The sequence below is a fragment of the Thamnophis elegans genome, chromosome 4 (genome assembly GCF_009769535.1).
Source record: "Thamnophis elegans isolate rThaEle1 chromosome 4, rThaEle1.pri, whole genome shotgun sequence".
In the NCBI taxonomy this organism is placed as follows: domain Eukaryota; kingdom Metazoa; phylum Chordata; class Lepidosauria; order Squamata; family Colubridae; genus Thamnophis; species Thamnophis elegans.
Genome location: NC_045544.1, coordinates 38932949 through 38959196, shown reverse-complemented (window position 1 = coordinate 38959196; position 26248 = coordinate 38932949). Strand labels below are relative to the sequence as shown.

General features: G+C 40.8%; 1 protein-coding gene across 1 annotated transcript in view; it reads right to left on the bottom strand.

Annotated features, from left to right (window-relative positions):
- The window catches only part of NKAIN2 (sodium/potassium transporting ATPase interacting 2), a 375982-nt gene that overhangs the window by 274886 nt on the left and 74848 nt on the right, over positions 1–26248 (bottom strand). The window contains exon 2 of the mRNA XM_032215327.1: positions 20984–21121. Within this exon, the coding sequence (XP_032071218.1) occupies positions 20984–21121 (138 nt within the window). The remainder of the gene's footprint in view (positions 1–20983; positions 21122–26248) is intronic.

Below are 26248 nucleotides of genomic sequence, written 5' to 3'. Positions count from 1 at the left end.
AAATTCGAGATTTTTCAATATAAAATCCCATTTCACATCCTGTATTTCTATGTCTACTTTTAAAATAGAAGCTTCATCTGCAACAACTATCTATTTGCAAAGGTGAACAAACAAATGCTCATTAGAAACCAGTCTGTAACCTGTGTACACACACACACACACACACACACACACACACACAGGAGGAGAGCCTGTGGTTTAGTGCCTAATACACCTACCTAATATGTAATACAGCCCAGGTTCAATTCCCAGTAAGGGTGTGGCTAGCTGAGGAGAGCTAAAAAGCTTGAAATAGATCTATACTAGTCTCCCTTTATTTATTTATCAGCACAAATGATATATATATATATATATATATATATATATATATATATATATATATATATATATATATATATATATATATATATGTTATATTTATGCTGATAAATAAATTATCAGCATAAATATAACAAATGTAACAAAAAAGGCAACAGTAAAAAATATTGGGTTTCTGTCTGGATGGACTCTTGTGACGAGCCTAATGACAGAGAGTGGAAGTGTGACCTTCCTCCCATACTTGGGCATACCAGGGGTTGTGACTTTAAGTATATATGTGTGTGTGTGTGTGTGTGTGTGTGTGTGTATATATATATATATATATATATATATATATATATATATATATATATATATATATATATATATGTATACATACATACATACATACATACATACATAAATACATACATACACATACATACACACACACACACACACACTTTTATTATAATAGGTTAGTAATTATAATATGAGCAGCGATATCATTATTAACAGTAATGTGATGTGCGCCCAATACCCAAAGGCCTTCCAGGCACATGTACATAATTAAGATACAGATAATGTTCAATTAATTAAATACTGAAGGAAAAAAAAGATTAGTCCAGGAAAAATCTCAAACTCAGAATTGCTGCCATACATATTACAGTATATTTGTGCCAATAAAGTCCCCAAGCACATAGGAAGCTGAGCATGAAATGCACGCCTGCCTCTGAGCTGCCAGGGTCTCAAAGTCTGGCATAAAGAAAAGGCAGGTGGGAGGGTATGCTTTGGGTATTGTACAGGTTGTGGTGTGGCACAGCTTAGTAAATTAAGATTTAGAACAATTTGTGGGAACAAATTCATTTAATAAGGAAGAGAATGGAACGGAATAAGAGGCAATCCAAACCAGGTCACATTGTCTACTATTGGAATAGCGACATTACAAATCTGACAGGCCTACAGTGAACAGTACAATTGAATGGGCTGCCATTTCAAGTGGGCTCAGCGCAAAAGTAACAGTATAAGTGTTACCCTATTGCATAGAATGCAATGCATAGACTACAGGTAGTCTTCAAGTTTTTTAAGGAGTAGCTCAAGTGGAAGATATTACTTTGCTGAAGACCTAGGTTGAACCTCTTTTTCAGTGCTTCCCAGTTTTTATTATTAATCAAACTCTGGTCATTGATATATGTTAGATACAGGGACATGCAGTCAGGGGAGGCAGAGGAGGCAGGGCCTCACCACTGTCATCATGAAAAGAAAAAAAATGTAAAAGGCTGAGGTAGTTGCTGCCAGAGTCACAGTCAGGAAAGAAACCACTCAACTCCATTTCTTAGAATTAAGTGTACTTTTACTAATTACAAATGATAAGTAACAATGCAAAGCTGAGTCTGGGTAAATTGGCGCGAAAGCAATGGATATCATGTATAATGCAATCCCCTCCCCTTGGCACCCCATTCCATAGTCCAATAATAATTCACCCAACTGTCAGGTGGGAGATATCTTCAAAAACCATCATCAGGTTGGAATGCTGGACAGTTATCCACATGTGCAGAGAGATGGTCAGGAGAGCTTCTAGAACAGTGTTCCCCAACCTTTTTATCGCCGCGGACCAGTCAGCCTTTGATAATTTTACCGTGGCCCGCTGAGCGCGCGCAGGGGTGGGGGGGCGTTGTTCACTCTTCCCTGGAGCCTTTGCCCAGGAGCTTTTGCGCACGGCCCAGGAGCCTTTGCGCTGCAGCGATCATGTCCCCCAGCCGCTGCAGCGATCATGTCCCCCGGCCGCTGCAGCGATCATGTCCCCCGGCCGCTGCGCGGCCCGGTGCCAGGTACTCCGCGGGCCGGGGGTTGGAGACCACTGTTCTAGAACACTCTTCCAGCACATAATGATTGCCCTCCCAAATACCATGCCCCCCCTGCCCCTTTCAATGGCAGCCAAAGCAGCAGCGAAGCAGAGGCTGACAATGACTCTGCTTAGTGCTTAACTGTTTAAAAAAGCCTCTAAAAAGTGCCCTCTACAGGAGGAGGCGGGAGAACCACGTGCCTCATTTAGTCTATCTTTATGATCACTCGAGCAGAGTTAAGGAAGGGTTAAAAGCCGAAAAATTCCTTATGTAGATGAGGCACGTGGTTCTCTCACCTCCTCCTGTAGAGGACACTTTTCTTTAGAGGCTTTTTTAAACAGTTAAGCAGCAGTCATCCATTGGACACTCTGGCAGCAGCTAACCTATCCTGACCTCAGCAGCTCTTGCCTTTTTCATTTTACATTTTTATATTTTCCTCATGGCAGAAAAGAGCAAGAGTTGAAATCCTTTGTGAAACAGATGCAAAAGCTATGTGGGTCGGAGGGAGGGGGAGGAATTCAAAATTATTGTAATTTGTAAGTAATTGTATTATTGTAAGTAATTTGTGTGTGTGTGTGTATGTGTGTTTTACCCGCCTCTGCTGGTGTGCGGGCTGGCACTTTTTTTATGTCAGACATTGCAGCAGGGCTTTTGGACCTAGTTGCAGGGCTTTTGGACATAGCAGCAGGGCTTTTGGACATAGTGGGATGCCTCTATGCTGGACACTGCGGCAGGGCATTTGGATGGCGCCAGCACTAGAGGCAAAAACTGCCCTGCCACTATGTCCGACATAGAGGTGTCCCGCCTCTACGGCGGACACAGCACCAAGACGTCCAAACACCCTGCTGCTGTGTCCGACATAGGGCGGCTTTTGCCCGCTTGCCTCACCAGCCATAAACCTCACCGCAGTCACTGGTTAGATAGGTGTGCCCATGTTGTACCACCTCTGTTTTGTGAATAGCGCTAGTTGCCAGTTTACTTCTCAGTGTGATTCATGGTGCTAATTGTTATCTATAAAGCCCTTTCAGGACCCTGCAAGTATGTCTTCTCTGTAGCAGTGCCTGCCTGGCCTCTGGTTCCTACAAGATCAGAAATACTATCAAAATTCAGCAGCAAATTGCTGGTTTCTTCTGCTACAGTTTTAGTGAAGTTCAGATAAGAACTAAATGACCATATTAAGCTTCTTAAGCTTAAGGCATCTATATTGCTTTTTAAAAGCCTCCAAAATCTCATTTCATTAAAAAAATGAATTGAACAATACCAGTAAAATCATTGTTAGATTTCATGTGGATGCTGAAGAGTATTTTTAAGGATACAAAGAAAGAAAGAAAGAAAGAAAGAAAGAAAGAAAGAAAGAAAGAAAGAAAGAAAGAAAGAAAGAAAGAAAGAAAGAAGGAACTTGTTCCTGAGCTAACAGATGGATTCATCTGAGGGTGAGATGGTGGCTAACTTGCTTGCTTACCCAAGCAAGACATGGATTGAAATAGATTGGCATAGCTGGGGAAAGGGGGAGTGTGAAGAAAGAGGTGGACCGTGACAATATTTTGAGGAGCAGTTTGTTGTCATTACATATTCTGGAGTGTATCAAGAATGAAGGGTAGGGAGGGAAGATGGAAAGTTGGAGGGGGGACGAAAGAAAGGGTGTATGGAGGGTCGAAGAGGTACATTGGGTTTCTATTTTGGGGGGTATTGTTGACAAGAGGAATGGCTGTGTTTATTGTTTAATGTTATATGACCCCGGTTATGCACAGTATATATGTGACTGTACGAAAATGAAAATGGAAAATAAAAAAACACATTTACACAGAAAAAAAAAAGAATGAAGGGTAGGAAGGTTAGATCCAATTCTAGTTCTACTCCTGCAGGCAGATACAATACAATTATATACAAATTTATTATCCCATATAGTTTCTACTAAGGAATAGTCAGTCTCTTCTCATCTTATGTATCTTTAGTTTTGCACTGAAAATGGTATTTTTAAAAATCTTTGATACCTCTTTCTCTCCCTCGCTCTCTGTCTCTCTCTCTCCCACTCACATACACATACTCATCGCAAGGCATCCATTAAAAAACACAATGGTAACTCATACACAAACTAATTACTTCCATCATTTGCACAATCCCCCTTCCTCTCTGAGGACATTTATGTCTTCCTAACTGCACCTAAGTTTTCATAAGCATTTAAAATGAAATACCAGACTAATATATTGATATCACCTTGCTTCACCATCTGACTTAATCTCATTACAAGGACAGTTGTTTTTGGTACACTTCTAAAGGTCATTTCAATGGCTGAATTGCTTTTCGTCTGTAAAATTGAAGAATTATGGCAAAACATAATCTGTTCAGAAATCAAGAAGACTAGCAGTTTATTTACTATGACTTGTTGGAATGAATAGGCTGCCTCATCAGAACTCTGCTGTCTATAAACTACATGAAAATGTTAAGATTTGCCAATAGTCTTAATGTGTCAGAATAATGATGGTACATTCTGAATTTCAAATTTGGTTATAAAATAAATTTCATCCTCATCTGCTCATTTCCTAGTAGTAGATGGAACATGCAACAGTTAATTAGTACACATCCAGAAATAAGTTCACATTTGAGATTCAATAATTTCATGCTTTCCTTCTCATCGGTATCACATCACGATATTATGAAAATCTGAATGATTTCTCACAAATTTTCTTGAATGTAAGTGTAATTTCTCTAATGGTTTGTAAAGATACAGTTTAAAATATTTATTTAAAGAAATGAATATTCCAATTATAAGAATAAATATTACATTATTTTCTTAAATAATAATTATTTAATTTAATTTCTTAAATAATGGTTGGCAAGATAAAATTGATTTAAATATATCTTCTCCAGCAAAGGTGTTCTAGTCTTGTAATCTCTGTAGCTTATTCATAACACCTTATGTATTGAATAACATATAAAGAAGTATTAAATGATTTACTCTATGTTCAGACAAAATTATACATTGCAATAGAAATGAAAACACATAATTGGAATATTAGACTTGGAATATTCTTTATTGGCCAAGTGTGATTGGACACACAAGGAATTGTCTCTCAGTGTCCATACTACACAAACAACAAAGTGATGTTACAGATCATAAATCATAAGGTACAAGTAATAAATCATAAGATACCAATAGATGGTAGTAGGAATGATGAGAAGATGAGAAAGATAAGAATAATAATAGCAATACAGCCCTACTACATGGGTAAATATATTTAGGCATAAGATAGTGCTGTCTGAAAAAAGAAAAAAGAAAAAATGGAATATTGAAAGAGGAATTAAATAGAGAGGAAATTTATTTCAAAGGGCAAGACATAGAAGAAGAAGAAAACATTAAAGAATCTATGGATTATGAAATCCTATTTGCAAAATATTTGATAACACTGCTGATATTCAAAGGCAAGCTGAATAAGGAAACAGAAAGAGGGCACCAAGACTACATGAGATATCTTACAAGCAAGGAGTTGCTAAGAGGAGTCCATACAGATTTGATTAAGAGGATGTTTGGAGGATTGGTTCCACAAATGGCAGAAGATATTAGAATGTTTTGTTATTGGAAAGATACAGGTTGATAGATGGAAGAGTATAATTTAAAACTAGCTAAACCTAGTTAAATTTAGTGACAATAGGTATAGTTAAATTAAAAATTGATAATGATAGTAATGTATACAATGTGTAGTGTTATGATAAGCAATAATTGGATATGAATATTGAATGATACCCGTGAAGGGAAGGCTAGAAATCCTTTTGGACTATATATATAAAGGTTAATAATAATAATAATAATAATAATAATAATAATAATAACAGCAACAACAACAACAACAAAAAAGAACTAAATTAGACACAGTTAAGTTTTGATTATTGGGCGAAAATGTTATGATATAGGATATAGTCAAATAAAGAAAGGATAATGATAATAATTTATATATATGTATGGGTATAATATAAGGGAACTGAATGCAAATTGTAAACAGGGATTTGGAAAGGAGGATTAGAAAATTTTGTTATTAAATATTATGGATGTCTAGCTAGAATAGGGTATGAGGATTTAGTGTTAATGGAGAATTTTATAAATAAGTAAATGAAATGCCAGTATGTGGTTATGTATTAAATCTTGGTATATTTTATGATGAAGGACGTTTAAACAATCATAGTCAAATAAAAGTGGAGGTATGATGATGGTAATATATTAAACATCTGAGTTAAGATACTAGAGTTAATATGAATTATATTTGGTGACTCTGGAAGAGATGCACAAAAGCCTTTTGTAACCAACTGATACACTTTCTACAGTATGTAAAGAAGGAGGATTTGTATGTTGTTTTGAAAATAAATATATATATATATATTTAAAAAAGACAGTGCTGTTGGAGTTAGGTGTTTAATAGACTGTTCGGAAGGGGGGGAAATCTTTGTGTCTAGTTGTTTTGGCATGCAATGGCCTATAGCGGTGCCCTGAAAAGAGGAGTTGAAACAGTTTACGTCCAGCATGTGAGGGGTCTGTAGATATTTTCACAGCCCGCTTTCTGTTTCGTGCAGTATACAGGTCCTCAATTTGTTGACTTTTTACCACAGCGAATTTCTTAATTACAGGTAATCCTCGTGCAATGACTCTTTCGTACAGCAACTGTTTATAGTTATAGCAGTGAAGAAAAATAATTTTACAACTTGTCCTTTCATTTATGATCTTCACAAGTGTGTAAGTCAAAGGAGAGCAGAAATAGTAAGTACAGTTGCTGTTTCATTTAGCAACTAAATTACCAATCCCAACTGTTGTGATTAAACAAGGATTACACATACAGAGAGAGAAAACCAAAGTTAGTAGCACTGCCTCTTACGTGTGGCATGATATTTATTATGGTACAAGTTGCAAAGAAAATCATGCTATTTGGGAAAAAAAATAATTCTTTTGTCAGTGCCACATGGATAAAGTGCCATATTGGCAGTCATTTATAATGTAATATCTCCAAACCTAACTGAACTTCAGATGTTAGAGCACTGAGATTCTTATTACTTTATATTTGATATATATTATTTGCAGTATGGTTCCTCTGACAGGAATCTGTGTGGCCTTATCACTGTGCCTATGCATAGACAATAAACCATAAAACAAGTCTCTAGATAAATCGCACAATTTACAACTAAACTATGAAAATTGTGAGAAATTGGAATTTGGGGGCACTCTAACTGCTGTGTTTCACACTATGCATGTTTTTTATCTTGCTTTTCAATGTCAGCTGTAAAATGTTTCTTTCCAGGGAATAGCACACATGACAACAAGCATGGTGTGAAAAAGTAATTTGCTGTTTTCCCTGCAGACCACTCAAAAGCTGAACAACTTGCTGAAACAGTAAGATAGAGAAGGATCAAAATGGCGAGATTTACAGAGAACCCCATGCACATGTTCAAGAAAGGGAAGACGCAATAAACCCAAAGTTAAAGGAAGTCAGCTAGTACAAAGCAATGCAGCTGCAAAGGTATTGTGACCACAGTGCACATGTCTTAAAGAATGATTTTTAAATTAAAAAGAGACAACTTACTTCTCCAAAAGAAAGGATATGAATCATGTTAAGGAGAAAAGAAGCATTCACAGAAAATATCACAATAGATCTGCATGCGGATTGTCTGTACAGATTGTGAAAAAAGAATGAGGGCAAATTCTTTATCCAAACAATAAGCTCTAATTACTGTATAAATTTATGTCATATGTCAATCCATTTTATTTCTGCATCAATCAGCAATGTTTTTCATTAAAAAAAAACCATATATCTAATTATGCAGTTATGAAGATGTTTTCCCTTCAAATATACAATCTCAATTGTATTTTATCTCTCAACAATCATTTTTGCATTGATTCCAATTCCTTTTTTTTCCCAGTTGAAAATTGTCAAAGAAGTGCAAACCCCACTTGGCATAGCTTATACAGATTGTCTACAAGTTTTCTGACTGGAGCTTTTCTTAGTTGTAACTCAGGGGTGTCAAACTCAAGATGCTTAGATCTGGCCCATGGGGCCCCAGGATAAGGATAAGGATAAGCTTGCACTGGTATTTTTCATGACTTCAAGGCATGAAGGAAGCAGCCAGGTGGTATGTTTTATTATACAGTTTTGAATGTAGTTTAAACCAAGTTATCCCAGGTATCCTCCTTCTAACTCGTCTATTTTTACATCCAGTTCTATTTTTCTTTCAACAAAGCACGTTATAGGCACCTATGTCAAGATAAACTACAGAAGTTTTTGTTAGGAGAGTTAAAGCTGATATTAATAGCTAACTACCTATTCAAATAACAAAAAAACCCCAACAACCAGGAAAGACATTTGTAGATAAATTTATGAATAAATCTTATTTTTTCCTTCCTGCTGGAAGATAAGTAGTTAGTAAGTAGTCATTTTCCTTAGAGGCTCTATTTGGTTCATATATAAATATGTTTAGAACTATATATGGATGTGCTAGAAGGATATTTGCAAGAACAGAAAGTTATTGAGAACTATAGAAAAATGGTGTTGCCGTAAATTAAATTTAGATATTATCTTGCTTCATGCTTTTATTTTCTTTGATGCGTTATTCCTTACTCATTTTTATGTGTTCTGCATAATATTGCTTATCATAGAAAGGAATTACCTTAGAGAAATATAAATATGTCATAACAAAGAATAGGATGTATGAATCCATTAGCCATCAGAAGAATAAAATGATTCCCCCCTAAAATAACAATGAAATAAAAAGTATTACATTTTATGGGGGTTGTGGCCTTTCTTCCATCTCCTGGCTTAGGGACCACAGGAATATAATAAACCATGCTAACATAATGAAGAAGTATAGCTGAAAATATCAGCTACTCTTCAAAGATGAATGAATTTTTAACAGTTACCTGCTCCATAAAGATGAAACAAAACATAAATTTATATTTGAATAAATAAAAATCTGATTTTGTGGAAAAAAAGATGGAATATATACATTGCAAATAATCCAAGAAAGAAATATCTAAAATACAAAGAGGAGGGGAAAGAGCTCATCTCTAAAAGGTTTACTAGGAAGTCTCACTAAAGTCAATAAAGTTTACTTCCAAGCATTTGAGTTTAAGATTGCAGTTTAAAGCCAATTATGATAATTTACAGTCTTTACCTACAAATCCATATTAGCTCCTGAAATTCAAGCAGTGATTTGCATAGCAGTAATTAAAGCAGTATCTTAGATTTTATAAGTAGGAAGATGGACTAATTTAACTGCTAATCTCCAGATGAAAGTGCAACATTCATTTGCTTATTTTTCCTTCTAAGAGAGGTTTGAGAAAAAGATATTTAACCATTACCTGCAGTTAATGTAACTTTTAGACTTATCTAACAAAAAGACTCTGATTTTATGAATCCAAACTTGCTGCTGTTTGAAAAGGAGATGATTTTGATGCAGCAAGGAAGACATTTTCAGAAATAGTCAAGAAATGCTGCTCATGTGACCTTGCATAAGAATGGGTGTTGGTCCTTACCTGATACACTCATTCTCTCTGAAGTGGAGACAGCAGCCAGCATGTTTTTGATCTGTCAAGTAACCAATTGGACTACGTCTACAATCTGTGATGTCATCATACATTGGTGGCTCCTCCCAGTTCTAGACAAAGCAGACTGTAGACTCATGTGAGAATTGAGAAAACAAATAGCACTGCAGAAAAGCACTCTCTCCCTATGTACAAAAAGCTCTCGATTCGACTAAGACAAAAACAGGGTGGGGCTGGCTTCTGTCTCTACTTCAGAGAGAATGAGCGTAGCAGGTAAGGACCAATGCTCATTCTCCTATGTCAGTGGAGACAGCAGCCAGACTGGGACATACCAAAGGAAGGGCTGTCCACTAGGGAAGGGAAATGACGGTAAAAGTCTGTTAAGGCACATGTACTTGTTGCAGCATCCTGCGACCAAAGGCTGCATTGGCCGAAGCATATTTGTCTAATTTGTAGTGGCGCATGAAGGCTATAGGTGATGTCCATGTGGCTGCCCAGCAAACATGTTCGATGGATGCCTGAGTAGACCATGCCACCGTGGTTGCCGCACTCCTGGTGGAGTGAGACGTAATCTTCTGTGGAATCTGTAATGACTCAAGTTCATAGATTAGTTTAATGCAGGCTCTAATTCATCGCCCCAGGCTTGATGGTAAGGCCTTGGTCCCCAAAGATGTCTGGTGGAACAAGACGAAAAGGTATTCAGAACATCAAAGTGAGGCAGTGTGGTTGATATAAATTCTAAGAGCCCTGCGGACATCAAGGGTGTGCCATTTGCGCTCCAGCTGGTGTTGAAGAGCTGGGCAAAAGTCCAGTAATGTCAATTCTTGGGCCCTGTGAAAACTGCTGTTGATTTTTGGTATGTAGGCAGGGTCAAGGCATAGCACAACCCTGTCAGGGTGAAATATGCATACATCGTCTCTCACTGACAGGGCTGCAAGGTCTGAAACATGCCTAGCTGATGTTATGGCTACCAGAAATAAAGTTTTTAAAGACAATAATTTCAAAGATGTGAATCGTAAAGGTTCAAATGGCTATGAGGTGAGAGCTCCTAGAACAGTGGTTCTCAACCTTCCCAATGTCGCGACCCTTTAATACAGTTCCTCATGTTGTGGTGACCCCCAACCATAGGAACCAGTGTCTTGGTTCCTAAGACCATAGAAATTATGTGTTTTCCGATAGTCTTAGGCCAGGGGTCTGCAATCTTAAACACTCAAACAGCTACTTGGGCCCATTTCCCAGAGAAAACAAAACACCGGGAGCCACAAAACCTGAGTGGGCATGGTCAACTTGATGTTACTCACTCCCACTGAGTCACTTGACTCCCCCCTAGCCACGGCTTCCCAGGTTTTGTGGCTGTTTATTTTTCTATGGGAAATACAAACACATATACATACATTTCTCCCTCTTCCCTTCTCTTTTTCACCCTCTCCCATTTCTCTTTCTCCCTCTCTATCTCCCTCTCCCTCCCTCTCTAATCTCTTTATCTGTCTCTCCGTCTCCTCCATCTCTCTCATTCTCCCTCTCCCATCTCTTTTTCTTTCTCCCTCTTCCATCTCTCTCTCTCCCTTACTCTCATCTTTCTCTCTCCCTCCCTCCATTTCTCTCTTCTTCCCTATCTCCCTTCCTCCCCTCTCTCATTTCTCTCCCTCCCTCTCCCCATCTCTTTTTCCCTCTCTCCCTCCCTATCACTCCCTCCCTCTCCCCATCTCTCCCTTTCTCTCTCTTTCTCCTCTCTCTCTCCCTCCGTCTGTTGAAGAACAATCACTAGCCACGGTGGAGGCCTCCCTTCAGGTGACCCACCTCCCCCTCTCACAATCCCCTGGCCTTGCTGTGTCATCCCTCTCTCTCACACGTGAGGAGAAGGAGAGGGAGAAGGAGTAGGGTCGCCAGAGCCTTAGTGCAGGAGTGAAGCATCCCTGTACCTCCCTTTGCACCACATTCACCCATTAGGCAGCCTTCGCTTCCTACCACTTCAGGTTTGAGCTTGTGCCAAAGACATGGAGGACACAGCACGGTCATGACTGGAGCCTTAGTGCAGGAGAGAAGCCACATACTTTTGTGCCCTGTTAAGACCCTCGTTAAGCGAGCAGCCAGCCTCCCCATGCACACCTTTGCTGCGCTTTGGTGCTTGCTTGTGGGTGGTCTCCCCATGTGTGCACACTCTCCCAGCCCCACCACAGCTGGTTGCGAGAGAAGGAGGAGGAGGTGGTCACCTGAAAGGAAGTCTTGGCCAGGAAACGGGTGATGGACGGGGAGCAGGAGCACTGCTTCCCACCACCACCGCCTCAGACTGGGCAAGGAGGAGGTGAAGGGTCAGCGGGGCACCTGGGAAAGCATGCGGGGAGCACAGGACAGGCCACCGAGTGAGCTGGCGGGTTGCAGGGGAGCCCGAGACGTGGAGCAGTGCTGCGAGGTTCCAACGCTCCGGCCCCAATGGAAAGCAGAGCGCTGCAGCCAGGCAACCCAGTGCGACGGGCAGTGGCTGCTGGATGGCTCTCCCTGCCTCATCTGTACCACTCCAGGCCCTGCTCGTAGTGCCGGTTGAAAAAGTGGGGCTTGATGCCAAGGGCGCGCATGCCCGGGGGCCGCAGATGAACTCCAGCACAGCACAGGTGCCTCCCTTCTTGATGCCCACAATCAGTGCGTGCGGGAGCCGCTTCGCCACCGCTGCCTTGGCCTGGTTGCTCCCGCCACTCTTGTTGCCCGCCGGCCTGGCTGAGGAGGTAGGCGGGTGGTGGGTGAAGGGAAACGGGGCAGGTGCACCACTTCTGCAGAAGTTTCTTGCAGGCAGCGGGTAGCGGGTAGCAGCGACGGGGGATGGATGGGAGGCCTAGCAGAGGAGCAGCAGGTGTAGCAGAGAGAAGCGTGCCCAGCAGCGCCACAGCTGCCGCCTCTGCAGGTTGAGCGCCATGGCTCCATTGCCACCGCCTGCCAGATTCCCAGCTGGCATCAGCGCGGGGTCGGGACACACGGGTTGTGGAAGAGCCACACTCAAGACTCTTAGGCGACCTCTATGAAAGGGTCGTTTGACCCCAAAGGGATCTTGACCCACAGGTTGAGAACCGCTACACTAGAACCTTAGGCAAGTCCCAGGTTGGGTACCTGTGAATGACAGGAGGTCATAGGTTAGAGGCACTCCAGAGGAATCTCCATACCAGTGGGTGAGCTGAAAGGTGTTCTGTAGAAGAACAGTCGAGAACTGAAGACAAGGCCGCCACCTGTCGTTGAAATGTATTTGGTATAAGACCCTGATCCAGCCTCCTCTGTAGGAACTCCAGTACTTGGGGGATGGAGGCCCTGAGTGGGTTGATAGATAGGGTGGAACACCAGCATTAAAATGCCCGCCATGTGGTGTCGTACATATGCTTTGTTGCATCTCTCTGGGATTCCTGTATGGTTGCGATGACGTTGAGGGAGAGATGTCAGCGGTCAAGGCCATGCTCAATCACCATGCAAGAACTGGGTGTCTGGGTGTTAGATTAACCCACAGTGGGGAGATCGATAGGGTCACAAGTTCAGCGAACCAGGGGCAATGCAGCCAATGGGGTGCCAGAAGTAAGAATTCTGCCTCCTGTTCCAGCATCTTGCGTACCAACCGTTGGATGAGTGGAAGGGGTGGGAATGCGTACAGGAGGCCCCTGGGCCACTGGCACCTGAGGTCATTTACCCCTTCTGCATATGGGTCCGTGAACCTTGAATAGTATCTGGGGACTTGATTGTTGTCTGCTGTTGCAAACAGGTCGAGAACTGGCAGACCGAACCAGAGCGTGAGTAGATGGAAGAAGTCTGGATGGACACTCCACTCTGCCTGATCTATTGTGGCTTGGCTTAGCAAGTCCACTTGGATGTTGGAGATGCCCGATATATGTTCCGTCCTGAGGGATGCTAGATGGGTTTCCTCCCACTGGCAAAGCATGTTGGCTTCCTGCATTAGAGGCTAGGACCGGGTCTCTCCCTGCCTGTTGATGTGTTCCTTGGTAGTGATGTTGTCGGTTAGGGCTAGAATATGGTTGTCCTGTATCAACTGTATCAAGGCGAGGCAGGCTGCCCGCAGTTCGAGCCAATTTATGCTGTTTTGGCTTTCTGCTAGTGACCACTGGCCTTGTGCCAATAAGTTCTGCATGTGAGCTCCCCACCCCATCAGGCTGGTGTCTGTCGTAAGGGTGAGATGGACAGGGTCCCTGAAAGTGTTCCCCTCAGGATGGCAGGGGAGTCCCACCACCTTAGAGACTGTAAGACCTCCCTGGGAAGGAGGACCTAGTGCTGGGAGCAGCTGCAGTTGGTCTTCTGGTGGGGAAGCATGAGCCACTGTAGTGGCTTACTGTGGAACCTGACCCACGGAACTATCCTGAAACAGGATATCATTTTTCCTAGCAGCTGTGATATCAGGAAGAGCGATACTGCGTGACAGTGACATACTGTCCTGACTATTTCCCTCAGGGCAAGAATCCGGTCTGGAGACAGAAATACTCTTCCTGCCACAGAGTCTATGACAGCTTCTAGGTGCAGGATGCATGTTTCGGGAACAAGGTGACTCTTTTTCAGATTCACCCCCAACCAGTGGTCCCTCAGCACTTGAATGGTCTGGGCAAGGTCCCTCTCTTCCTGGTGTGCTGACCTGGAAAACAGCAGGATGTTGTCCAGGTAGTAGAGAATCCTGATGGGAGACGATCAGATGTGGGCTGTTAAGGCAGCCAACACTTTCATAAAGACCCTTGGAGCAGAGGAGAGGCTGAACGGGAGGCCTTGGTATTTAGAATGTCTCCCTCCATAGGAGAACTGGAGATATTTTTGGTGGTCTGTGAATATGGGAATGTGAAGATAAGCTTTGGTCAAGTCTATCAAGGTGAGGAAATTGCCCTTCCTGACCCATTCCAGAGTGCTGTGGAGGGAGTGCATTTTGAACTGCCATAGACAATGTGGCAGTTCAATGATTTTAGGTCTAGGATCGCTCTCCAACCCTCAGAAGCCCTTGGTACCACAAGCAGGCAGGAGTAATATCCCAGTCCGCTCTGGTTCGAAGGAACCGGTTGGATGGCCCGAATAGCCAGTAGATGCTGAATGGCCTGTTCCATCAGAGCTTGTTTGTGAGGGAACTGGGAAATCGGGCATTGATCGAAGTGCTCCTTAGGGGTGGAGAGGAACTCAGGAAGGAGACCAAATTTGACAGTTTTGATGACCTAATTGTCTGATGTGGTCTCCTCCCACCGGTGAACAAAGAACGTTAGATGACCCCCGATTGGGAGAGAGTCCAGGTAGTCACTTTCTCCTCTGGAATTGATGATTTCCCCCATCTCGATAGGACTTCTTGGAGGGAGGGGGTCTGGGCATTTCTATTGGACCTGTCCTGATTTTGGGGTCCCTGTCTGGGAGGCAAAGACTGTCGCTGCGGACAGGGGAAAGAGAATCCCCATCCGCCCCTCGAAAGGGCACCTCCTATAAAAAGGGGTAGGGCGGTTGTCCTGCTTTTTATATATGGAGGAGAGGACCTTACGCTTATCCTTGGATTCATGGATCCAAGGGGGCTCTGAAAAGGTGAGAGCCCGCAAATGGGGAGGCTGCAAGGTGCATTTGGTGCGGACATCAGCTTGCCATGGTTTAAGCCATAGCAGCCTCCTGGCCATGATATTGCCTTGGATACAAAGTGGGCTGCGTTCAGAGAAGCATCCTCAGTGTATTCGATAGCAGCCCTGATTTTATTAAGATCCTGATGGTATCTGGTATCTGTGGTAGCAATTCTTTCCTGGAGCTGCTGGATCCACACTAGGACCACCCTGGAGAAAAAGGAGGTGGCTGTAGAAGTCCGCACAGCCCAGGCACCTGCCTGATAGCCCTTAACTAATATCTGTTCTGACCTTTTCTCCTTGGCCTTGAGGACCTCTTCAGGAACTCCAGAAACTACCATAGGCGACGACAAGGCTGCAACTGTAGCATCAACTGGAGGTGTCTCTAGGAACTTGGAGAGATCAGGAGCGATGTCGTAGAGGCACTTGTCCAAGTTGGTGGGAAGAGGATCTGCTCCTGGAGATGCCCACTGCCACTGCACCACATTCATGAAAAGTTTTGGAGCTGGAATGACCTCTTTCTTCACCGTTGGTGGAGAATAGGGCATTGGGATGTTCTGCAGATGTTGTGTCAGGAGTCGGAGCCTGAGAGGAAGAAATCAGGTTAGCTGTCTTTTTGGCTTTAAACAGAAGTGATTTAAAGTGGTTGGTTTAAGCAAACAGCAAATGCCGGAACATCTGGGGTGATGCCCTCGTCATCCAATAGAACCAAGTCTCTGAGGGTATCCTGTTCCCAAAAAATTGAAGCCTGACTTGCTGAGGTGGAAGGAGGAGGATGTTTTGACCCCTTGGAGGACTTGTGTCTGCGCATGCTAGATGACCTAAAAGAAAGCCTCTGTTGAAGGCCCACAGCAATGCCTTGTTTAATTGCCTCAAAGATGATTGAGGCCATGTCAGGAGGGACTGCAGCTGAAGCCTGTGGGCCTGTGTCTTGGAGGGAATGAAGAAGACCTGAAATGCCCTGTTCGAATGAGCCATCCCTGTTGAGAGGTGCATCAAAAAAATTCCCTCTCATATCAGGCTGCAGAGAAAAGGAAGAATCAGAAGACATCTCACCCAGAGGGGCAAGCATCAATAGGAGGCAGCTCTGGAGGATCTGGTGCAACAATTGTGGGAGGAGAGATAGATCTGGCCCCTTGAGCAGCCTGCCTTTGGGCCCTTTCAAATTCTTTGTCTAGGGCCCTCTGTCTCCTTTCCTCAGCCCTCAGAGAAGCTTTTGAAATTTTGGCAGCTTTGCCCTTATCTCCATTATCCTTAGCCATCCTTTTATGGCTGGTTCTGACCCCCGAAGGCCCTGCCTCCTCTAGGTCTCTTTGAGGAATAGGGCCAGAAAGGGCATTGGAATCCCCAGATGAAGCCATGAGGTAAATGGAAGGGGCCACTAAGAACAAAGTTCCAGTAATAAAATGGAACAATCTCACCACAGTCGAGATGAAGGTAGCCGAAGGAAGCCTCTCTGTAGTTCTGCTGAGCTCCGGTGAGGCTGATGGCCACAAAATGGCATCCGCTACTCTCCTCGCTTCAAACAAGCCATTAGAAGCATCAAAATGGCTACCGTGGCTTTTCGTGGCTTCAACGGCACCCTTTGAGGTCAGATTCTTCAGCTGCAGCTGAGAAGAGCCAAAAGGAGGCAAAGCGGTCTCCCCGGGCAGCCTCTGAGCCGCAGCTCGTGAGCTTGGTAGTCAGTGCGGCTCGAAATGCGACTCCGGAACGAACTCGTGGGCGCGTGAGTCTGTGGATCCATGGGGAGTTAGAAGCCAGGCAAGAGGCCCAGAGGCCAATTTTCAAATCTCCCGCTCAATCTGATGGTATGGAGAGCAGGAGAAAAAAAGTTTAAAAGGTAATTTTTTGGGGGAAAAGCTATTAAAAGTACCTTTCTTGAAAAAACCCTAAATTTAGTAAGGAGAGATCAATATCACAACTGTTCAGGTTGGACTGAGTCTAGAACTGGGAAGAGCCACCAGTGCATGACGACATCACAGATTATAGACCCACTCCAATTGGTTACTGGACAGAGCAAACCCAGTCTGGCTGCTGTCTCCACTGACATAGGAGAATGGGCAATTCTTTCCCTTTCATTCATTTTTGCATTTCCCAACCAAGTTGTACATTCATTTCATTCATTTCTGTACTTTATGATAATACCTTGCAAAAAAATAAAATAAGAAAACCTGATTGGAAATTAATAACATATTAGTCATTGAGAGAACTTTCTAATCTGTACATGTTTCATAAATATTAGTTTTCTTTATTATTCCTATCATGTACATGTCTTCAAACATATTCATTTTGTACATACTTCAAAAGATGCTTTTTGTATATAGTGCTTGTATATTTTCTGATTTTTTTTTTGCAAATCTATTCTGGTTCTAACATAGTTTGGGAAAGGGGAATTTGTTGAGTCTTTATAACCATTCAAACCAAAACATGTTTCCATTTCTCGACCTTGAATAAATATGAAAGATATAGGATTGTTGCTTTACTGTTGTTGTTTTTTAAAATTAGAATCTGTAGGACCAGCCTGCAAATAAATTATTCTTCTCTCAAAGTAACTATTGTAGAGTCAAGAATTTATAAAATAATTTGAGCATTTCAAAGTACATGACTATATTCAATATTATATGAATACTCCTTGTATTTACAAAAATTCTCACAGATCTCCTTCTTTTCTGTCTGTGGAAATAGAAATAGGGTGATAATGGGAGTATGAATATCCTATTCTACTGGAAGGGCAAATTTGCAATCAAATGATCATATATTGCAGAATTAGGAAGAAAATAGTTCATGTTCTTTAGCAGAATGGCTGTTCTAGTAGAACAATGTTTCCAAATTGCTTTACCAGAAAAATGTGCCTGAGACAGATATGAAGCATAAGTAATTTGTAAATCAATGTAAGAAGAAAAAATTGGCTCTGTGCTCCTTTTTCTAGTGCTCCTTTTTACCTGGAGACAGAATGACATTGCATTAAGCAGCTTCAACTCCATGCCAAACATGTTGCTGTTTATCATCCACAAAATATATACACAAACGAGCTATGTAGATCTGTCCTAATTAACATGTATATATCAAGAATGGAAGTTGCTATATCATTCCTCTGACATGTTAATTTTAATCCACAAGAGCATCAGGCTGGCATCTATACTATTCCCAGCAGTGAACAGAGAGACTCAGAACATCCAAGAATCATTATATGAAATTAGGAGAGTAGATTTGCTGCATGGATCTTCCTATCAGGATATTTGGCAAAATATAAAAAAACAAGCTCTTATAGACTTGAGAATTACTTCTTTATCCTTCTGTGACAATGCTTGTAATCTGTGAATCATCCAGATAGTTCACTGACCTGTGCTTTATCCTGTATAAAAGGCTATATATTTAGAACAGAAGGAGATTGCTTATAAACATGCCAAGAACTAACAGACGGAGAATTCCTGTTTTGTGTGACCTATTCTAACAGAAGGAAGGGAAAGAAGAATCTGCATGCATGTTAGGAGCTCTTTTACTATAATTTGGAGGAAAACTGTGAATTATGTTTTATAATGTCAATAATTCAGAATGATTCTATGAAGAAATAATGAGTTGGAGAGCACTTCAGAGACAAACTTCAATGAAGAGAATGCTAAGTATAAGAAGCATACAGGACATGAGTCTTGCAGACATAAAGCAAAGGAGTAGACACTGGCTTGTTTGTCAAATTGATGTGTGTGGGGAAAAATCTATAGTATTGGCAGAGATGTCAATGGTGGTAAAGCTACATAAATTCTTCTAGGATACTACAAACTACACAGTATAGTTAAAGGAATGACTTGTAAAAATACTTAGTGTGATAGGATATTCTACTGTATCATTTTTATTATAAACATAGCTTTTAAGACAATATTCAAATCAAAACACTGTGATAGGGAATCCTGAGGAAGGAACTATTGCAATTATCTGAGTTTAGTAAGACCATACCCAGAACCAAATGGAAATTTTATTTCTACCAAAACTTCAAACTGCTCCTTAGAAGCAACAGTGACTAAGCATAAAGGAATATCCACAAGAAACATAATATTTAAAAAGTGTCTTCCATGACATTCCAAACCATATCAGCCATTCTCAAAAGATGTATTGGACATTGATTATGTTTTTGACTACAGATGGTTCAGAAATGCAGTGGTGCAAAAAGTAATGGTCACTTTTCATTGTAGCCATATTTCACCACTGCTGTGAGAGCTGCATTGGCTGTCAGTTGGATTCCAGATACAGTTCAAGGTGCTGGTTCTTACCTCTAAAACCCTTCATGAACTGGTTATATGCGGACCATCTTTCTCCCATTGTTTTTGCTCATCCAGTGTGTTTGGACAGAATGGGTGCATTCCAGTTATCTTTTATTACACGTTGCCATCTTTTAGGATTTGGAAAGAACACCTTCTCTGTTGCAACCTCCACACTCTGGGACATCATTTCTCCAGAAATGTGGATGCTGCCCTCTTTCTTGTGATTCTAATAAGCTCTTACAATCTGCTTTTAGTCCCAGGTTCAGAGTTGATGTGTTTGGGAAGGACTTTGCCATTCTTTGTTTTCAATAAAGGAGAATATTTGTAGCTTAGAGTTGAAATGAGATGCTCTCTGAGCTTGGTTGTTTCTTGTAGACATTTCATTACCCCATTTTTGTTTTGTTTTTAATGGCAGTTTTTAGCCCAGGATCCCTTGTTTTGTTTTATCAATGTTTTTAATTAATTTAGTATCATATTTTGTAAGACAGTCAGAATCTTCTGGAGTGGGCAGCTGTAATAACTTTAATAAATAAATAAAGTCCTCTTGCCTTCTGAGCACTCAAGTAGCAGTTATCAATTTCAAAAATTGGAAGTATATAACTACAGCTACATTATTATGAAGGTCTATATTCACATAATAACCCTGAATCATCAAAGTTGCTGATAGAGTCAAAATAGCAGTTGCTAAATTCTAGCGGATGAACTTAATCTGCTGTTATTATTGATCCTTATGGATAACATTTTTCAGCATATGTTGAAAAGCTAAATAAGCCATCCAATCCAGTAGGCCAAGCCATAAAAGAATAAAGTCTGACGCTGTAATCTATGGAAATGTCATTTCTGTTGGCAAGACATCTTGTATTATTTTTTAAAACCATTTTATTGCATTCCTTTTTACCTTCATCCTTTTTTGAATACAACTCTGATTCCTATTTGAGTTCAGCTCTGAATTAGATTTGCCACTATCGTGAATAGTTTTAAGCTTACAGTTATATGCATGTTGTCTTAAGTGTTCCACTGAGCTAAGGACTGGATCTAAGTATTTTTTCCTCTGTCTGCCACTTTACCCATTCTGGCCTTCAAAATTTATTATGAGCAGCTAACTGCAAGATTGTATAGCTCTTTGTGGATTTTATGTTTAGTTCTTTTAGAAAAACAGTACAAGAAAGAGTCAGATTGGAGAAAGAGGGAGGGAGGGAGAGAGATGGAAATCGCCTATTTCACTCACAAAGCATAAATAGCTTAACTTTTCAGATATTGAAATACCCCAGTACTTATACATGACATTATGTAAATCCTGGTAACATACTTTAAAAAAAAATTCCAGTGATCTCTGAACAATTTGCTGTATTTTCTGGATATAGTTAATCTGTCTTGATCACAAAGATTATATGTACAGATGCCTCCTAATCTATACAGATTGTCTTAACATCTCTTAATTCTTACTGCATATAGCAGGTACATTCTTAAGCATACAAAGTTAATGATACTTACGCCTGTTATGTAGCGAAGTCTATACTGGATGGTTCCAAATAGGCCAAGTATGACTATAATAATGTGTATAAAATTTGCCAGGATTGGTGCCCACTGATAACCAAGGAAATCAAATATCTGTCTCTCCAGCACACAGACCTAGGATTAAACAACAACAGTGCTTTGATTAGAATAGCTGAAGAAAAAAAGAGAAAGAAAAGAGAGAGGGAAAAAAGAGTGTTTTGAAAAAAAGTTTCTCCTTCTTCAGTACCATTAGAAACTTGTCATATCGCTTGATGAGGCAAAGAAGGCAAAGAAAAGCAGATTTTCACTATGATTCACTTTTTTTGTCTTACTAAAAATGTACACTTTTAGAGCAACAGTCCACTGAAATCTATTTAGATAAAATATTCACATGGGCAGTTTTAGCAAGATACAAATCCCCATTCAATGAGACGCTGCAGCTGAAGGCAGTGAAGCATTAACAACTTCATCATTTACCATTAATAGGATTTCCATGTCTAGAATGGGTGGCTTGTTTGCAAGTCCAATACAGATCAAAATGTGAGCGCATACATGTGCGTATATGGCAAAGGAGATGTGAATCAAGTCTTGGATATATGAAATCAAGATTGATCCAGGTTTGCAAGGCAAGTGATTGCACTGCAAAATTATGATTTATTATTTATTTACTAATTATTTTATATGCTGCTAGTTTCATTACCCAGAGTAACTCTGGATGGCTTACAATAGCATGACAGCATTAAAAGGGTTAAAATTAACAATAATCAAATAAAGGATTTATTTACAGTATGGACCTGAACATTTTGTAGAGTCCTGAAAGAGATTTTGGGAATGAGATACATTTCATAAATTATATTTTGCCTTACTGAAACCATCTGAAAATCTATTGAAAAACTCAGTTTATTTCTAAGACTTTTCTTCTACCTTGATAAAACATTGAGGGGGGGGGGACAGAGAGAAAGACAGAGACTCATTAGACACATACCATCGCTTAAGAACAAAGATGGATCATTCAGATAATTGTCTCTCAAAATATCTCAAGCTCTTGGAAACGTATAGAACTTATTTTTCTCAGGAATGCCAAACATAGAAGGTACACTAATTGTAGTTGTTCTCATTGTGTAAAGTGGAAGTCCATTTCAGCAACTGTCAAAACCCATGTAGTGTAATTTTCAGCACTATGGAATGGCTTCATATGAGCTAAATGCATCACTGCTTTACACTTCTGATCCAAGATCTAAGGATAACAGCCTTAGATGAAACGATATGACAACCGTTTCAGCACCATCACCATTCACAGACTAAGCATACTTGGTTCCAGTGAGTTGACAGAAAAAGCTAAAGAATGATAGAACCGCAATAACAGTATCAAAGTAGCCTCCCCTCTTCTGCTGCTTCCCATAGAAGGAGTTTCTCCTTAATGTTGCAAAGGACAGAAATATATATATAAATATAAATAAATAAATATATAAATACATATGCAAAGACACCAGCCTGAAGATGATGAGTGTGACCTCGTCAAAATGTCACCAAGATACTGTCAATCTTACACTGGGAGCCATCCAGGCAGAAAGCCATTTTTTAAATGTTGCCTTGTTACAAAATACTACTGGGCTGTATTACATATTAAGCAGTTATGTTAGCCATTAAGCCCAGGTTTGATACCCAGTAAGGGTATGGCTAGCTGATGAGAGCTAAATAGCTTGAAATAGATCTATACTAGTTTCCCTTTATTTATTTATCAGCACAAATGCAACACAAATATAACAAGGCAACATAAAAATTGCTTTCTCCCTGGATGGCTCCCAGAGTGAGCCGATAGACAGAAAAGGGAAGCATTATGCTCCCTCCCATATTTGGGGATACCAGGGGTTGTGACACAATACATACCTATTTCCCTGGAGGAGAGCCTGTGGCTTAGTGGCTAACATAACTGCCTAATATGTAATACAGCCCAGGTTCAATTCCCAGTAAGGGTATGGCTAGCTGATGAGAGCTAAATAGCTTGAAATAGATCTATACTAGTCTCCCTTTATTTATCAGCACAAATGCACACACACACACACACACAGAGAGAGAGAGAGAGAGAGAGAGAGAGAGAGAGAGAGAGAGAGAGAGAGAGTATGCATAAGAACAAACAAATGAGAGCTGAATCCTGGTTCTCACCTTCAGAATCTTATTTATGGAAAGTGAGAGGGATGTTTGATTCAGCAGATTTGCTTAGTTTTCTGATGACTACTATTACCTGTGAGATTCAGGTTTAGCTGAATCAGATATTTTTCATAAAATCCCAGAAGATGAAAGCATCCTGATTGTCATATAAAAAGTTAACTAGAAGAGGTCTGGTTCATAGCTGAATGGGAAACCATTATAATATCCCAGGGGTATAGACCAGGCTGGGAAATAAAAAAATCACATTAAAGGTAAAGGTTCCCCTCACACATATGTGCTAGTCATTCCCATCTCTAGGAGGCAGTGCTCATCTCCATCTCAAAGCCAAAGAGCCAGCGCTGTCCAAAGAGGTCTCTGTGGTCATGTGGCTGGCATGACTAAATACTGAAGGCATGTGGAATTGTGTGTGTATGTGTGTGTGTTTTGTCAAAGCACCTGGTATGCCCAAATATGGGAGGGAGCATACTGCTTCCCCATATTTGGGTATACCAGGTGCTTTGACAAAACACTTAACCATTGTCCTGGCTCAGCTGATAAGGGAGGTGAGCTTGTGGCTTAGAGGTTAATATAATTGCCTAAGATGTAACAACAGCCCAAGTTCACATCTCAGTAAGCGTATGGCTAGCTGATGAGAGCTAAATAGCTTGAAATAGATCTATACTAGTCTCCCTTCATTTATTTATCAGCAAAAATGCAACACAAAAATGGTTTTTCTGCCTGGAAGGCTTCTGAAGTGGGGCTCAAAGGCAAAAGGGAAGCAGTATGCTCCCTCCCATATTTAGGCATACCAGGTGCTTTGTTTTGTATATGTTTTGTCAAATGTGTTTGTGTGTGTATGTGTGTATACATGTATATACACACACATACACACACAAACATGTAAATTTGAACTAATGTCATTTTAACATGTCAAGGATGACATAATTCTTTATTTCAATTAAATAATACATTATTTCAAGGAAATTTGGATTTTTTTTCCAATTTTGCTCACAAACTGTGTAATACGATTAATATAATTTTAGAATTAAGTCATCACACTTATAGAAACATAGAACAATCACTCAATCTAATTGACCTGTGTAATACGTATCAGTTTTCACATCTATATTCCCATTGCATCATACAGTCTATATAACATTTATTGCAAATAACTTAGGGTCTCAGCTAACTAAATCACAGCATCCACACACAAAAATACTTTCACATCCTCAATGCCTCTAATATCATCACAATATCATCATGCATTTATTGAAATTTATTAAGAAATTTTCACTGCATAGTTGGAAACTATTTCTGAACTTACCCATAAATCCATTTATTAATCCATATCTTGTAATAATTATAAAAATGGCACCAACAAGCACTGTTCTCTCTAAGGTGCGCGGGTGAGCGCCCGCGCACGTGGCAACAAAATACCGCGCAGCAGTTTCCAACTGCCGACCAGTGGTTTTTGTGAGACCCTTTCCACGAGGGGAGAGCCAGCCTGCAGACAGCAATCACAGCAGGAAGTAGCTGAGAGAAGGGGTGCGGGGGTTGGGAGAAGGCATGGGACCAGGCTGGCTCCCAGCAGCGGCTGCTTGGATTTGCCATTTGAGAGAGAGAGAGAGGAAGGGAGGGAGGAGGAGGAGGGGAGGGAGGGAGTGAGGAAGAGCGTGAGCTTCCGCTTTTGATCTGCTGCCCAAAGACTGAACGGAGAAGCAAAGAGGCAGGAGAGACAAAGCAGGAGAGATGAAGCGAGAGCCAATCCGGGTCATTCCTTCCAAGAGGCAACTTTCCCATCGAATGACTCGCTGCCCTAGACTCGAGGAGACCCTCTGCAGTCCCTCTCATCCGTCCGGGATACCAGCAAGCGTGTTGGGCTGAAGGAAGGAGGGATTCTCTCTCTCTCTCTCTCTCTTTCTCTCTCTCTCCCTCTCTTTAAGAGAGAGAGAGAGAGAGAGAGTTAGTTAGTTGGTGGGCAGACTTAGCACTTTGTTAAGTTTGTTTCTCTGTGTGTTGTGTATATATACATGTCTCAATGGGTGCAATTGTGCAAGCATTTTTTTCCTCTTTAAAAGAATTTTTGGATTTCTCCTCACCAAACCTTTAAGACTGAAAGAGTTAGAGTTGAAATATAAAGAGATTGTCAATCGCCATACTGTTAGATTGATAGGCAATTATGGACTATCTTGATTATATCCTCCTTAGAAAGAATATGCTACTGTATGGTTGAGAAAAAGATCAAACTTCATTCCATGGAAACCCAACAAAGTGCATAGGGAGCGTTTCTTTCTATGATGGGCTTTTTGGGTCAACGTGAATATCAGTTATGAAAAATGTAGGTAGAAAATTAAGCAGGCAATAGGCAATTACAAAAAGGGAAGCCAACTTTCTGAATCTGTTTCTTTGACTTAGTGACTTATAAATAGTAGACTAATGTTCTGAAAACGTGACCTAAATTTCTATATATTTTAAATAGCTGTAAAGCTATGCTGAAAAAGTTGTTCTCATGGTATTGTGATAAATTCAATAAAAAGAAGGGAATTCTTGTTGAATTTAAGGAGAAATGAGAGTATTGGATAGTAAATGGACAAATAAAATTACCAATCAAAGAGAATATTTGCACCTCAGGGTTGAAATGAGATGTTCTCTCTTACTCTTTCCTCTTCCTCTCTTCTCTCTCTGTCTCTCTCATCCTCTTTCTCTTTGTCTCTCTTCTCTTTCTCTCTCCCTCTTTTCCATTCTTCTGTCACTTTCTCCTTCTCCCTTCTCTCTCCTCTTTGTCTCTTTCTGTCTCTTTCACCCTCTTTCTCTTTGTCTCTCTTTCTCTCTCCTTCTTTCCCACTCTTCTGTCACTTTCTCTGTCCTTCTCTGTCTCTTTCTGTCTCTCTTCCCTCTTTTTTTCTTCCTCTCTCCCACTCTTTTATCACTTTCTCTCTACTGCCCAACCTGTCCCCATACTTATCTTCGATTGATCATGTTTGCAATAATTTACCTTCTTTCCTAAATAGGCGCAGTTCCCTTACTGGATCCCTTGCTCACTCAAACACACACACACACACACACACACACACACAGAGACACAAAACCATTTTTCTCCATTCCAATTCG